This window comes from Pongo abelii, chromosome 9, assembly GCF_028885655.2.
Source record: "Pongo abelii isolate AG06213 chromosome 9, NHGRI_mPonAbe1-v2.0_pri, whole genome shotgun sequence".
Taxonomy (NCBI): domain Eukaryota; kingdom Metazoa; phylum Chordata; class Mammalia; order Primates; family Hominidae; genus Pongo; species Pongo abelii.
The window spans coordinates 19,814,162-19,828,715 of NC_071994.2; the positions used below are offsets into that span (position 1 = coordinate 19,814,162).

The 14,554-nt window shown below is 43.8% G+C and overlaps 1 protein-coding gene across 50 annotated transcripts in view; it reads right to left on the reverse strand.

Moving 5' to 3' along the window:
- Positions 1-14,554, reverse strand: part of MADD (MAP kinase activating death domain) — a 56,572-nt gene that overhangs the window by 17,929 nt on the left and 24,089 nt on the right. For 33 of the 50 annotated variants that reach the window (XM_054525776.2, XM_054525774.2, XM_054525771.2 and 30 more), the window contains 5 exons: positions 3,815-3,923; positions 3,472-3,534; positions 3,113-3,233; positions 2,902-3,007; positions 675-785 (listed from right to left, as the gene is read on the reverse strand). In XM_054525776.2, coding sequence (XP_054381751.1) covers positions 675-785; positions 2,902-3,007; positions 3,113-3,233; positions 3,472-3,534; positions 3,815-3,923 — 510 coding nt within the window. The remainder of the gene's footprint in view (positions 1-674; positions 786-2,901; positions 3,008-3,112; positions 3,234-3,471; positions 3,535-3,814; positions 3,924-14,554) is intronic. The other 17 variants (XM_024255211.3, XM_024255207.3, XM_024255206.3 and 14 more) reach the window with 1 other exon arrangement.

Consider the following 14,554-nt stretch of genomic DNA (forward strand, 5'->3'; position numbering starts at 1 on the left):
ACCCGGGAGGCAGAGGTTGCAGTGAGCCAAAATTGCGCCATTGCACTCCAGTCTGGGCAACAAGAGAGTGAAACTCTGTCTCAAAAAAAATATATATATATACAAAAATTAGCTGGGTGGGGGGGCACACGCCTGTAATCCCAGCTACTTGGGAGGCTGAGGCATGAGAATCGCCTGAACCCAGGAGGTGGAGGTTGCAGTGAGCCAAGATTGCGCTACTGCACTCCAGCCTGGGCGACAGAGAGTCTGTCTCAAAAAACAAACAAAACAAAAATGAAAAACTGAGAGTATATGAAGGCAAGGAATACAATGGCTGCTGGCATAGTTTGGGGCCATTGTCTTCACTTGGTTTACAGTGTTAGCAGTTTTACCCACCACTGCTTTGGTACCATCAGTGCAAATGTAACCCTATGAAAACAGCAAATAACATTTTACAATCATTTGAAATCGTTTTCACCTTCTGAATCCTCAGCAGTTCACAGACCACACATCAAAACTGATGCACTACGATGGTTTTATATAGAGAATCCCATCACAGAACACAGGGACTAACACCTCATTTAGAGTCAAAGACAACTGCTCCATTTTCAAAACCAGGGGTGAAATGGACTGCAAGCGACACAAACCAAGAAATGACCCATGGGGAAGCCTAAGGGGTGGCCAGATGTGCTTACCAGGTTCACCAGCTGATCAAGCACCTCATTGATTTGCTGGCTGTACACAAGCCCAATGTGCGACTTTCCCATTAGGCGCCTCACCTTCTTGCGGATGTCATTCTTATTTACCTGAAAAGCCAACACAGGACTCTTAACAAGCGATCTGCTCTCCTCTCGACTGAGGCAGAGAGAAAAGAATGTACAAGTGGGCTTCCCACCATCTGAGAGAAGTGGAATTCTGAAAGACCACATCACTGAACATGGGAGAAAACTTTCAACTGTGTATTCTGCCACCATGAGGGGAAGAAAAGTCCTGGCTCTGTCTCTAGTTAGCTTCTGCAGAAAAGTGGCTCTTAGAGCAGTTCTGGTTCCAGGGGACACTTTCTCCCTATCCCCACTCAATACCACAACATTCATCCCTACAAGGGCTCTAAAAACCCCCAAGGCCCTTCATTGTGTAATTCAGGAACAATGACTTAGAGTGGCAACATCAGACTGGGTAGCCAAGACATCTCTGAAGGTTAGGGATCATCATCCTTTCCCAGCCAGAGTCAACTGGTACCCTCCAAATTCCACAGAGTACAGTGCAACTTACACCAGGAAATGAAGCAAACCAAGAATGCTAGGGGCATTCTCTGCATTTGATCAACTGATCCCTTCACACTTAGGGAGGTTGGGGAGAACAGAAGAGGAGAAACCCAGTGGCTCCTTCTCCAAACTATTCTCTTCTACCCATGAACTCCAGACTTATGTTTCCCTTTCAGAGCAGAACTCTTCTACTTGGTAACATACTTCTTCCACAGCTATAAAACCAAGTACAACCAAATCAAGTTAAAATCTACTATTACTTTGTTAATGGGTGGCTCTTTTTATAACTATAGAAAATTCTATAAGATATAGGGCTGTGCTGAAAAACAAATTCTGAGCATTGTTTCTTTTTTTTTTGAGATGGATTTTCGCTCTTGTTGCCCAGGCTGGAGTACAATGGTGCAATCTCGGCTCACTGCAACCTCCTTCTCTCAGGTTCAAGCGATTCTCCTGTCTCAGCCTCTCAAGTAGCTGGGATTAGAGAGGCATGAGCCACCATGCCCAGCTAACTTTTGTATTTTTAGTAGAGACAGGATTTCACCATATTGGTCAGGCTGGTCTCGAACTCCTGACCTCAGGTGATCTGCCCGCCTTGGCCTCCCAAAGTGCTTGGATTACAGGCATGAGCCACCGCGCCTGGTCCTGAGCATCCTTTCTAAGGTTTTAAAATCTACTATTGTAAAAAAAAAAATTAATTCATTGTATTTTGTGGGAAGCTCTATTGGCATCCTAAAACTACTTAGTAAAGGGAGACCATATAAATCTCAAAATAAATAAATAATGGCTGGGCATTGTGGCTCCTACCTGTATCCCAGCACTTTGGGAGGCTGAGGCAGGAGGATCACTTCAGGTCAGAAGTACGAGAGACCAGCCTGGCCAACATTGTGAAACCCGTCTCTACTAAAAATAGAAAAATTAGCCAGGTGTGGTGGCAGATGCCTGTAATCCCAGCTACTTGGGAGGCTGAGGCAGGAGAACTGCTTGAACCCGGGAGGCAGAGGATGTGGTGAGCCAAGATCGCGCCACTGTACTCAGCCTGGGTGACAGAGTGCGACTCTGTCTCAAAAAAAATGAAAATAAAAATAAATAAATAAATAAATAAATAAATAGTACGGAATCATCAGTTCTTGGTCAGGCGCAGTGGCTCATGCCTGTAATCCCAGCACTTTGGGAGGCCAAGGTGGGTGGACCACTTGAGGTCAGGAATTTGAGACCAGCCTGGCCGACATGGTGAAACTCTGTCTCTACTAAAAATACAAAAACTAGCTGGGTATGGTGGTGTGCGCCTGTAATCGCAGCTACTTGGGAGGCTGAGGCACAAGAATCACCTGAACTGGGGAGGCGGAGGTTGCAGTGAGCTGAGATTGAGCCACTGCACTCCTGCCTCGGCAACAGAGCAAGACTCCGTCTCAAAAAAAAAAAAAAAAAAAAAGAGAATCATCAGTTCTTTCTACAACACTCCTTAGTAAAACAGGCTGGCAGCTTCAGATAAATGGAACATTTGTAACCCGGCAGAGAGGCCTCAGACTTTCAATCAAGAAGACAGCCCTAAGTAAGATACCTTGATAGCTTCCCAGCTACCCCGAAATTTAGGCGACAGGAACAAGCCTTGCCCTTCTAGGATCAGCGGAGCTGGACACAGCAAAATTGACATTACCTTCATCAGCAGCATGTAGGAGATGAGGTTGTGCAAAAGTGTGGCCAGCAAGCGATCTTCATCATCTTCCAGGCGCTTCCGGTCATGTTCTCCCAGGGACAGGTACCTAAGGAGACGACCAAGCACAAGTCAGCCCTCAAGTGGGAGACCACAGAACTAACTGGGAGGTGGCTGAGTTTGCTGATTCCCAATGGTTTCCTAAGCCCCATACCTGTCGATCATTTCCTGGGGACCCTGGTCCATACCCATCCCTTCTCTCTCCAACATCACAGCATCTAAGAAGGCATCTTCCCAGAATTGCATTTGGTCCCATAAAGTAGAACGCTCTTTGCCTGCATAGAATAAAGGTTTTTTAGGGGGCCCATTTAACATTTAAGAATATAGCTGCCAAACAAAAATAAAGAGTAAAATCCAGATAAAAGAGAATCATTACAAATTCCAGGGCAAAGGAAACACAATCGTTCTACCCCAGATCTAACATGCCTGCCACCAGCCCCAGATGCCTCCAAGTAAGGCCCAGTCCCTCCCAAGGAGGAGGGATGAACACAGCACACAAATAAATGTGGTTACTTATAGAAAAGGTCTCCATAGCTGCATCCTCTAACTGGTCCCACATGGATCCTTTGTCCCTTCCTGCCAATTTGAGAGCAGGAAGGACCATGGTAGCAAGAAAGGAAAGAAAGGAAGACAAAAAGGCAGAGGCTGTTGATTAACACCAAAACCCAATCTTGTCCAGTTTTCACCCACTACTTGTTCTGGACCCAGTAAGTCGCTTGCTTCAGGTATAAAACTGCTATCTAATGTCAGCATTAAGATCAGCAGAAAGACAACCAGCTACTTGTTCAGTGTGACCCTCTCCCCTGGCTGAGCCAGCTTTCTCCAGTGCAAAGGGCCTTCCCAGTGTGTTTCTCACCTAGGAGTCCCTCATAGAGATAGACTCGCTGGCTCACATCTTCAGAAGTACGAATGGGGCTGCCTGCCAGCTTCTCCTTTACGCTTGGCTTCAAGCTGTGGGCTTTACCCTAGAGAGAAGAGGTGATAGGTCAGTGGCCAGAGGTAGCAACGAATAGAGGCAAAGGAAACCAAGCATTTCACTAAGAGGCTCTCACACCAGTCACCATCCATTAGCAACATAAACTCCACTACCCCTGCTTCTGCAAGTCCACTTATGCTGCTTTCTGTTACTGCCTCCTAAACTGTACAATAAAGTTTTCATTTTTGACTTATCTTTACTCCTTAGTCTCTGTAAGATTATTTTCTCTTTAAAGCAACAAAAACAACAATCAGATTAATTCTCTGTGTAGCAACATAACACAGCAGAAAGAACCCAGGGTTTGCCATCAGACTGACCAAAGTTCAGATCCGTGCCTCTTATTAGCTATGTGACCTTAGGTACAAAAATCAGCTTCTCTGAGCCTCATTTTCCTTATCTGTCAAAGGAAGGTTATAATACCTACCTCATAGGACTTTACAAGAATTAAATTTGAAGATACATATAAGGCACCTAACAGTGCCTACCACCTGGCTGGTAATTGAAAAATGTTCATTTCTTCTTTCCTATCAACTCTTACTGACCCTAAAAAATATCACTAACTTCATCTGCTACTTCTGAGTAGATTTTCTATTCATGAAAAGATTTTCAGGCGGGTGCGGTGGCTCACGCCTGTAATCCCAACACTTTGGGAGGCCAAGGTGGTTGGGATCACCACAACAGGAGACTGAGACCATCCTGGCTAACATGGTGAAACTCTGTCTCTACTAAAAATGCAAAAAATTAGCCGGGGGTGGTGACACGCACCTATAGTCCCAGCTACTTGGGAGGCTAAGGAAGGAGAATCGCTTGAACCCTGGAGGCGGAGGCAGAGGTTGCAGTGAGCCAAGATTGCACCACTGCACTCCAGCTTGGGTGACAGAGCGAGACTCCATCTCAAAAAAAAAAGATTTTCAACTAGATCAGAGGTAGGTAATATCATGCCATTTCACAACACATGAAATAGAGTAAGTAGAGAGGCAACTGATCAAAGGTTATTGGGTAAGACCTAATCAGTGTGACTAAATACCAGTCTCCTGGTTCACAGCCCAGTATTTTACTAAATGGATCACGTGACTTTATATAATTTATTTCTTATTAAAACAGCCTTGTTTGAGCAAAAAAAATTAGGTCGCTACACTCAGCAGCTCTGCATAAAGAGCCCTTGCTCACCAGCACAGAACAAGTATGAATTTGTCCCAGAAAGATGCCAGAAAACGTAGCACACCGAAGCTGAATGGCTTCCTGCAAGACCGATACTCCATCATACCTATCTTAATACATCTGGAATTAAAATACACTGGAATAATTTTAAATACTCTTATTAAAGCAGCTCACTTTGGCCAGGCATGATAGCTCACATCTATAGTCCTGGCACTTTGGTAGGATGAAGCAGGAGGATCACTTAAGCCCAGAAGTTCAAGACCAGCCTGGGCAACATAGCAAGACCCTGTTTCTACAAAAAAAAAAAAAAAAAAAAGTATAAAAATCTCGGCCAGGAGGGATGGTGCATGCCTGCAGTTCCAGCTACTTGGGAGGCTGAGGTGGGTGGATTGCTTGAGCCCAGAAGTTTGAGGCTGGAGTAAGCCATGACTGCACCAAGCCATGACTGCACCTTGCACTGCAGCCTGGGCACCAGAGCAAGACCTTGTCTCAAAAGTAAATAAATAAATAAATATTTTTAAAAAGTTACAACAAAAAAAAACAGCCTAGGGGAGTAATGTCAGCAAGATGGCCAAGCAGCCCCTAAAGCACATCCCCCTCACAAAGAGAGGTAGAGTAATAAACAGCTGCACTTTTAACAAAAATAACTGAGGGAGACTGCGGGGGTGCATCAGAAGGGTGACAGGAATGCTGATGAGCACAGAAACTTAAGATGGCCACATAGAGAACAGATGGCAACATCAGGCCTCCCCCCCCCCATTCCCCTTCCCCCATCTAGGATCAGCTGGGAACAAGGAGGAACTTCTCCCTACAGCAAGGAAGTAAGCAAGACAATTCTAGAAACTGCCACCCGCACCTTGGACACCTACAGACTTCACCATTGGCTTCCCTACAGTCCTCTAGGGACTAAGCCCAGCTGAAGGAGCTGCCTGGAGTCCATACAGCTGTGCTCCCTCCAGAGAAGGAGCCAATACTATGCACCAGCCCCTGTGGCCTGTGCAGCTACTGTGCTATGCCATCTTGGAAGTGGAGCTACAGTGGGAATGTGTTTTGCTCTGGGACAGATGGCCACAGCTCCCCTTCATTCCTGAGGCTAAGCCACCAACAAACCACTCCAGCCTGATGTCTTGACAATCTAAGCCAAGCTGTGAGCAGCTATTACATGATTCTCCAAGGTGCCAAGTGGAGGCAGAGCCACTCCACCTACCCCTCACCACTACCCTTGGGCTGCAGCTGAAGCAGTACCCTATCCACTGGGAAAACAGTACTTAGACTGCTCAGAGCAGTCAGGCCTCCCTGGTGCCTAAGGTGAAGAAGCAATCTGTATCCCAGGAAATGGTGCCCTGGCCACCCAGGGCAGTCATGCATCCTAGAACCTAACTTGAAGCGGCACCCTGCATTCCAGGGATACTGGGCCTGGGTCACCCAGAACAGTCATGCTCACACTAGGCCTGTGCTAAAGCAGCACATTGTCCCCAGGGGAATTGGTGGCTGGCCAAGCTGAGCAGCTACGCATTCCAGAGCTGAGCTGAAACAGTATCCCATGTCCCAGGAAACAGAGCGGTGGCTGAGCTGGGATACCTTGCCCTAGCCAAACAACTCTAGTACCCTGCTTCCCTGGAACTGGACTTGCCCCTAGAGTCTGAGCTGCTAAGATACCCTCTTCCTGGGGAGTGGAGTCATGGCTGTGCTGCTCCCTGACCCCCAGAGCCCAAATGACAGCTGTGCTCTGCCACGCTGGGGTATTCGCTGCCATTGCACTTGGCTTCACAGAGTCTGGGATACAGCCAAGCCCCACCATCCTGGAGTCTAGAGTCACTACTACATGGTGCCTCATTCCGTGGGACCTGAGCTGCCACTGAGCCCTACTGGCTCAGATCCCTGAATTGCAGCTGTACTCTGCTCCCTAGGCCCAAACCTCCAGAGCACCCCTTCTCCCACAGAGTAAGGCCAGTGCTATGGCCTATCCCCCAGTATTAGAATCGCAGTTACGAGCCAGTCCCCTGGGCCTGAGCTGCTAGCAGGTGCCTCAGATCCTGGCTCTGTGGGCAACCTGCATCCAACCTTGCCACAGAGAGCAAATCTGCATCCCAATACCCAGGTGCCACAATAGGTTTGTGAGACCCTAAGCCTGGAACCCTGACTCCACAGCTACTCCACGCATCTGTACCTGGAACCCAGTGCCTCTGCAGCTGCTTGTAGGCCATGTCAGTCAGACCTGACACCAAGAGGGGTTCTCTTGGCTGAGTCACTCCATTGTGAGGAAAATAAGAATAGGAGGACTCCAAAACTCCTTGACACCAAGGATATTAACAACATATACCACCACTGCCACTGCCACACTTCTATAGCCTAGGACTCTTGAGGTACCCATAGTTATTGCTCATGTTGAATGCAGCTGAAGAAGCTACACAGAAAATATACCACTACATCTATCCAGAAACAGAGTTGCCATACCCTTCCCAACTGGCACACTAAAACCCAACTGCACGTGAAAGTCTTTCTCTATGAAAGCCACTCCAGAAAGTTTGGAAGAAGTAATTGTTCTGCCAGATGTGGGGTATCAACACAGAGACATAAGAAACATGAAAAAAACAAGGACATATGACTCCACCACAGGAACATAATAACTCTTTGGTAATAGACCCCAACGAAAAGGAAATCAATTAACTGCCAGAAAATAAATTAAAAGTAATGATCTTAAGGAAATGCAATGAGATACAAGAAAATACAGATAGATGATTCAACAAAATCAGAAAAACAATTCATGATATGAATTAGAAATTCAACAAAGAGATAAAAATCATAACAAAAAACCAAACAGAAATCCTGCAGCTGAATAATTCAATGAATAAAGTTTAAAAAATACAATAGAGGGCCAGGCGTGGGGGCTCACGCCTGTAATCCCAACACTTTGGGAGGCGAGGTGGGTGGCTCGCCTGAGGTTGGGAGCTCAAGGCCAGCCTAAGCAACATGGAGAAACCCCGTCCCTATTAAAAAATACAAAATTAGCCAGGTGTGGTGGCACATGCCTATAATCCTAGATACTTGGGAGGCTGAGGCAGGAGAATTGCTTTAACCCAGGAGTTGGAGGTTGAGGTGAGCCGAGATAGTGCCATTGCACTCCAGCCTGGGCAACAAGAGCGAAACTCCATCTCAAAAAAAAAGGAAAAAATACAATACAGAACTAAAACAGCAGACTTGATCAAGCAGAAGAATGACTCTACATTTGAAGATAAGTCATTTGAAATTACTCAGTCAGAGGGAAAAAAATCAGAATGGAAAACAGTCAAGAAGGTCTACAACACTTAGGGGATCTCATTAAGTAAACAAATATTCATATTATTGGATTTCCAAAGAGAGAAGGGGAAAGGCTTAAAAAACTTATTTAATGAAATAATAGCTGAAAACTTCCCAAGTCTGGGGAGAGAGATGGACAGCCAGATCCAGGAAACTCAAAAGTCCCTAAATAGATTCAACCCAAAAAAGTCCTCTCCAGCCAGATGCGGTGGCTCACACCTGTAATCCCAGCACTTTGGGAGGCCAAGGTGGGCAGATCATTTGAAGTCAGGAGTTCGAGACCAGCCTGACCAACACAGTGAAATCCTGTCTCTACTAAAAATATGAAAAAATTAGCCAAGCGTGGTGGAGCATGCCTGTAATCCCAGATACTCAGGAAGCTGAGGCAGGAGAAAAGCTTGAACCCAAGAGGCAGAGGTTGCAGTCACCCAAGATCACACTACTGTACTCCAGCCTGGGTGCCAGAGCAAGACTGTCTCAAAAAAAAAAAAAAAAAAAGTCCTCTCCAAGGTACATTATAGTCAAATTGTCAAAAGTCAAAGAGAGAATTCTAAAAACAGCTAGAGAAGGCCGGGTGTGGTGGCTCACGCCTGTAATCCTAGCACTTTGGGAGGCCGAGGCAGGCAGATCACGAGGTCAGGAGATCAAGACCATCCTGGCTAACATGGTGAAACCCCATCTCTACTAAAAATACAAAAAAATTAGCCGGGCATGGTGGCAGGCGCCTGTAGTCCTAGCTACTCAGGAGGCTGAGGTAGGAGAATGGTATGAACCCGGGAGGCAGAGCTTGCAGTGAGCCGAGATCGCACCACTGTACTCCAGTCTAGGCGACAGAGCGAGACTCCATCTCAGGAAAAAAAAAAAAAACAGCAAGAGAAAAGTGTTAAGTCACATTTAAGGGAATCCCTATTAAACTAACAGATTTCTCTGCAGAAACTTTACAAGCCAGTAGAGAATGGGATGATATATTCAAAGCGCTGCAAGAAAAAGATTTTCAGTCAAGAATACTATATCCAGCAAAGCTGTGCTTCAGAAATGAAGGATAAACTAAGTCTTTTCCAGACAAGAAAAAAAATGAGGAAGTCATCACACCCTTACAAGACATGCTCAAGGGAGTCCTACTTCTGGAAGTAAAAATATGATAATTACTATCATGAAAATACACAAAAGTATGAAATCCACTGCTAGAACAGACACACAAAGGAGAAAAAGAAAAGAATCAAACCTTATCTCTACAGAAAACCACCAAACCATAATGATAAATAAGAGAGGAAGAAAGAAACAAAGGACATACAAAATAATCAGAAAACAATTAACAAAACAACAGGAGTAAGTCCACACTATCAATAACAACCTTGAATGTAAATAGATTAAATTCCCTCACTTAAAAGGGGTAGACTGGCTCAATGGATTAAAAAAAAAAAAACTTGACCTAACTATATGCTGCCTACAAGAAACTCATTTCACTAGTAAAGACACATACAGACTGAAAGTGAAGGGATGCAGAAAGATATTTCACACAAATAGAAAGCAAAAGCAAGCAAGAGTAGCTATAATTATATCAGATAAAACAGACTTTGTGTCAAAAACTAAAAAGAGGCTGAGCACTGTGGCTCACGCCTGTAATCCCAGGACTTTGGGAGGCCGAAGCAGGCGGATCACAAGGTCAGGAGTTTGAGACCAGCCTGGCCAATATGGTGAAACTCTGTCTCTACTAAAAATACAAAAATTAGCCAGGCGTGGCAGCGGGCACCTGTAGTCCCAGCTACTTGGGAGGCTGAGGCAGGAGAATCGCTTGAACCCAGGAGGCGGAGGTTGCAGTGAGCAGAGATCGCGCCACTGCACTCCAGCCTGGGCGACAGAGTGAGACTCTGTCTCAGAAAAAAAAAAAAACCTAAAAAGAGACAAAGAAAGTAATTATGTAATAACAAACGGATCACTTCAACAAGAGGATACAACAATTGCAAATATATATGCATTCAACACAGAACAGCTATATAAAGCAAGTATTATTAGATCTAAAGGGAGAGATACACACCAATACAATAACAGTTAGGGACTTCAATACCCCACTCTCAGCATTGGACAGATCATCTAGACAGAAAATCAGCCCAGAAACACTGGATTTCAACTGCATTTTACATTTAGATTGCATTTTAGACCAAATGGACCTAACAGACATTTACAGAACATTCCATCCAACAGCTGTAGAATACACATTCTTTTCATCAACACCCAGAACATTCTCTAGGACAGACCACATATTAGGCCACGAAATAAGTATAATGAGAAATTTAAGAAAACTGAAATCACAGCAAGTATCTTTTCAGACCACAAGGGAACACTGTGCTCTGAAAATTAGAAATAAATAACAAGAAACTTTTAAAATCATACAAATAAATGGAAATTAAACAATATGCTCCTGAGTGACCAATGGGTCAACAAAGCAATTAAGAAGGAAATTTAAAAATTTCTTCACACATATGAACATAAAAACACAGCATACCAAAACCTATGGGATACACCAAAAGCAGTATTAAGAAAGAAGCTTATAGCAATAAACGTCTACATCAAAAAAGTAGGAAGATTTCAAATCAACTTAATGATGCAGCTCAAAGAATTGTGAAAGCAAGAACAAACCAAACCCAAAATTAGAAGAAATAATCAGGATTAGAGCAGAAATAAAACTGAGACTTAAAAAAATAGGCTGGGCGTGGTGGCTCATGCCTATAATCCCAGCATTTTGGGAGGCTGAGATGGGTGGATCACCTGAGGCCAGGAGTTTGAGACCAGCCTGGCCAACATGGCAAAACCCCATCTCTACTAAAAATACAAAAAAAAATTTAGCCGGTTGTGGTGGTGGGCACCTGTAATCTCAGCTACTTGGGAGGCTGAGGCAGAAGAATCACTTGAACCTGGGAGGTGGAGATTGCAGTGAGCCAAGATTGCACCACTGAACTCCAGCCTGGGCAACAAGAGCAAAACTCCATCTCAAGATAAATAAATTAATAATCAACAAAATGAAAAGTTCATCTTTGTAAAGATAACAAAATCCACAATCATTAGAGCTAGACTAACCAAAAAAAAAAAAAAAAGAGAGAGTAAAAAGACCTCCGCCAAGAAAACACCAAAAACAAAAAAGTAAACATTACAATTGACATCACAGAAAAACAAAAAATCATTGGAGACTATAACTATATGCCAACAAATTAGAAACAGATACATTCTTAGACATATACAACCTACCAAGATGTAACCAAGAAACAGAAACCTGAACAGTCTAATTTTAAGTAATGAGATTGAATCTGTAATAAAAAGCTTCCCATCACAGGCCACGGTGGTTCACACCTATAATCCCAGCACTTTGGGAGGCTGAGGCAGGCAGATCACTTGAGGCCTGGAGTTCAAGACTAGCCTGGCCAACATGGTGAAACTCTGTCTCTACTAAAAATACAAAAATTAGCCAGGCATGGTGGTGAATACCTGTAATCCCAGCTATTCAAGAGGCTGAGGTATGAGAATTGCTTGAATCTGGGAGGCAGAGGTTGCAGTGAGCCAGCATCACACCATTGCACTCCAGCCTGAGCAACAGAGCGAGACTCTGTCTCAAAGAAAAAAGCCGGGCACGGTGGCTCACGCCTGTAATCCCAGCACTTTGGGAGGCTGAGGGGGGCGGATCACTTGAGGTCAGGAGTTCCAGACCACCCTGGCCAACATGGTGAAACCCCGTCTCTACTAAAAATACAAAAATTAGCCACGCGTGGTGGCAGGCGCCTGTAATCCCAGCTACTTGGGAGGCTGAGGCAGGAGAACTGCTTGAACCCAGGAGGCAGAGGTAGCAGTGAGCCGAGATCGCACAACTGCACTCCAGCCTGGGCAACAGAGCAAGACTTCGTCTCAAAAAAAGAGAAAAGAAAAGAAAGCCTCAGGACCCAATAGCTTCAATGCAGAATTCTAAAAACATTTAAAGAAGAACGAATACCAAATACAAAAGTATTTGATAAAAGTCAACATTCCTTCATGATAAAAGCTCTCAACAAGTTAGGTACAGAGTGAACATACCTCAAAACAATAAAAGTCATATATGACAAACCCACAATCAACATCATACTGAATGGGGAAAGGATGAAAGTTTTTCCTCTACGATCTGTAACAAGACAAGGATGTCTACTTCCACCACTTTTATTCAACTGGAAGTGCTAATCAAAGCAATCAGGCCAGAGAGAGAAATAAAGGGCATCCAACTTGGACAGAAGGAAGTCAAACTGTCCCTAAAAGCAGGATGGGTGTTGTGGTTCACACCTGTTAATCCTAGCACTTTGGGTGGCCAAGGCGGGTGGACTGCTTGAGCCCAGGAGTTCTAGACCAGCCTGGGCAACATGGCAACACCTTGTCTCTACAAAGAATACAAAAATCAGCTGGGCATGGTGGTACATGCCTGTAGTCCCAGCTACTCGGGAGACTGAGATGGAAGGACTGCTTGAGCCCAGGAGGTGGAGGTTGCAGTGAGCTGATACTGCACCACTGCACTACTCCAGCCTGGTTCTAGCTTAAAAAAAAAAAAAAAAAAAGAAAGAAAGCCCTAAAATCTCCACTAGAAAACTCAGAACTAATAAGTGAATTCAATAAAGTTGCAGGATACAAAATCAACATATAAAAATCAGTAGCGTGTCTATATACCAACAATAAAATAGCAGAAAAAGAAATCAAGAAGGCAATCTCATTTACAATAGCCACAAATTAATGCCCTAAGAAGAAATTCTTAGGAGAAATTTATCTTTTATGAAAGAGGTAAAAGATCTCCATGCGGAAAAATAGAAAACACTGATGTAACAAAGAGTACAGGGAAAAAATGGAAAGATATAACATGTTCATGGATCAGAAGAATATTGTGAAAATGACCATACTACCAAAAGTGATCTACAGATTCAATGCAATCCCTACCAAAATACCAAGGGTATTCTTCACAGAAATAGAAAAAACAATCCTAAAATTCATATAGAATTTTTAGCCAAAACAATCCTGGGCAAAAAGGAATCACACTACTAGACTTCAAAATATAAGACAAAGCTATAGTAACCATAACTGCATGCTACTGGCATAAAAAACAGACCCATTGACCAATGGAACATAATAGAGAACCCAGAAAGAAATCCATATATTTATAGCCAACTGTTTTTTGACACAGGAACCAAGAATATTCACTGGGGATAGGGACAATCTCTTCAATAAATGGTGCTCGGAAAACTTGATATCCATTATTCAGAAAAATAAAACTAGACCCCTAGCTCTCACCATATACAAAAATCAACCCAAAATGGATTAAATACTTAACTGTAAGACCCAAAACTATAAAACTACTAAAAGAAAACGTAGCAGAAATGCTTCAGGACATTGGTCTGGGCAAAAAGTTTATGGAGACCTCAAAAGTACAGGCAACAAAAGCAAAAGCAAAAACAGGATTATATTAAACTAAAAAGCTTCTGCACAACAAAGGACACGATGAAATGAGTGAAGAGACAGTCTGCAGAATGGGAGAAAATATTTACAAACTATTCATCTGACAAGGGATTAATAGCCAGAATATACAAGAAAGAAAAAACTCAACAGCAAAAAAACACAAATAATCTATTTAAAAATGGGCAAGTGAGCTGAATAGATCTCTCTCAAAAGAAGACATACAAATGGCTAACAGGTGTTTTGGAATAATGGGCCTCTACAGAGGCCTTGAAGCCAAATTGCTGTAGACAGTTCTCACTGCCACTTCCATTTATGAGAAACTGATGGTTGCTATCTTCACAGTTATGCAGCTGAAGAGTACAAGCAAGCACTGAGATGTCTTATAGTGAAAAGTTCAGAATATGCTCAAGGTGGAGGATTTTCTTCTAAGTGAAGAGAAGTAATTTTCCTATTACTCTGGCTCCTTCCACCACAAATGTCATCCTTATTGGCTTGAAAAGCATCTAAAGGTAAACAGCTAGTCCCGTTGCCAACTTAATTTTTACGATCCATGGTTAGATTTTGGGGTGAAGGTTGAACTAATATGTAAAGAAGGCGGGGTGCGGTGGCTCACGCCTGTAATCCCAGCACTTTGGGAGGCCAAGGTGGGCAGATCACGAGGTCAGGAGATTGAGACCATCCTGGCTAACACGGTGAAAC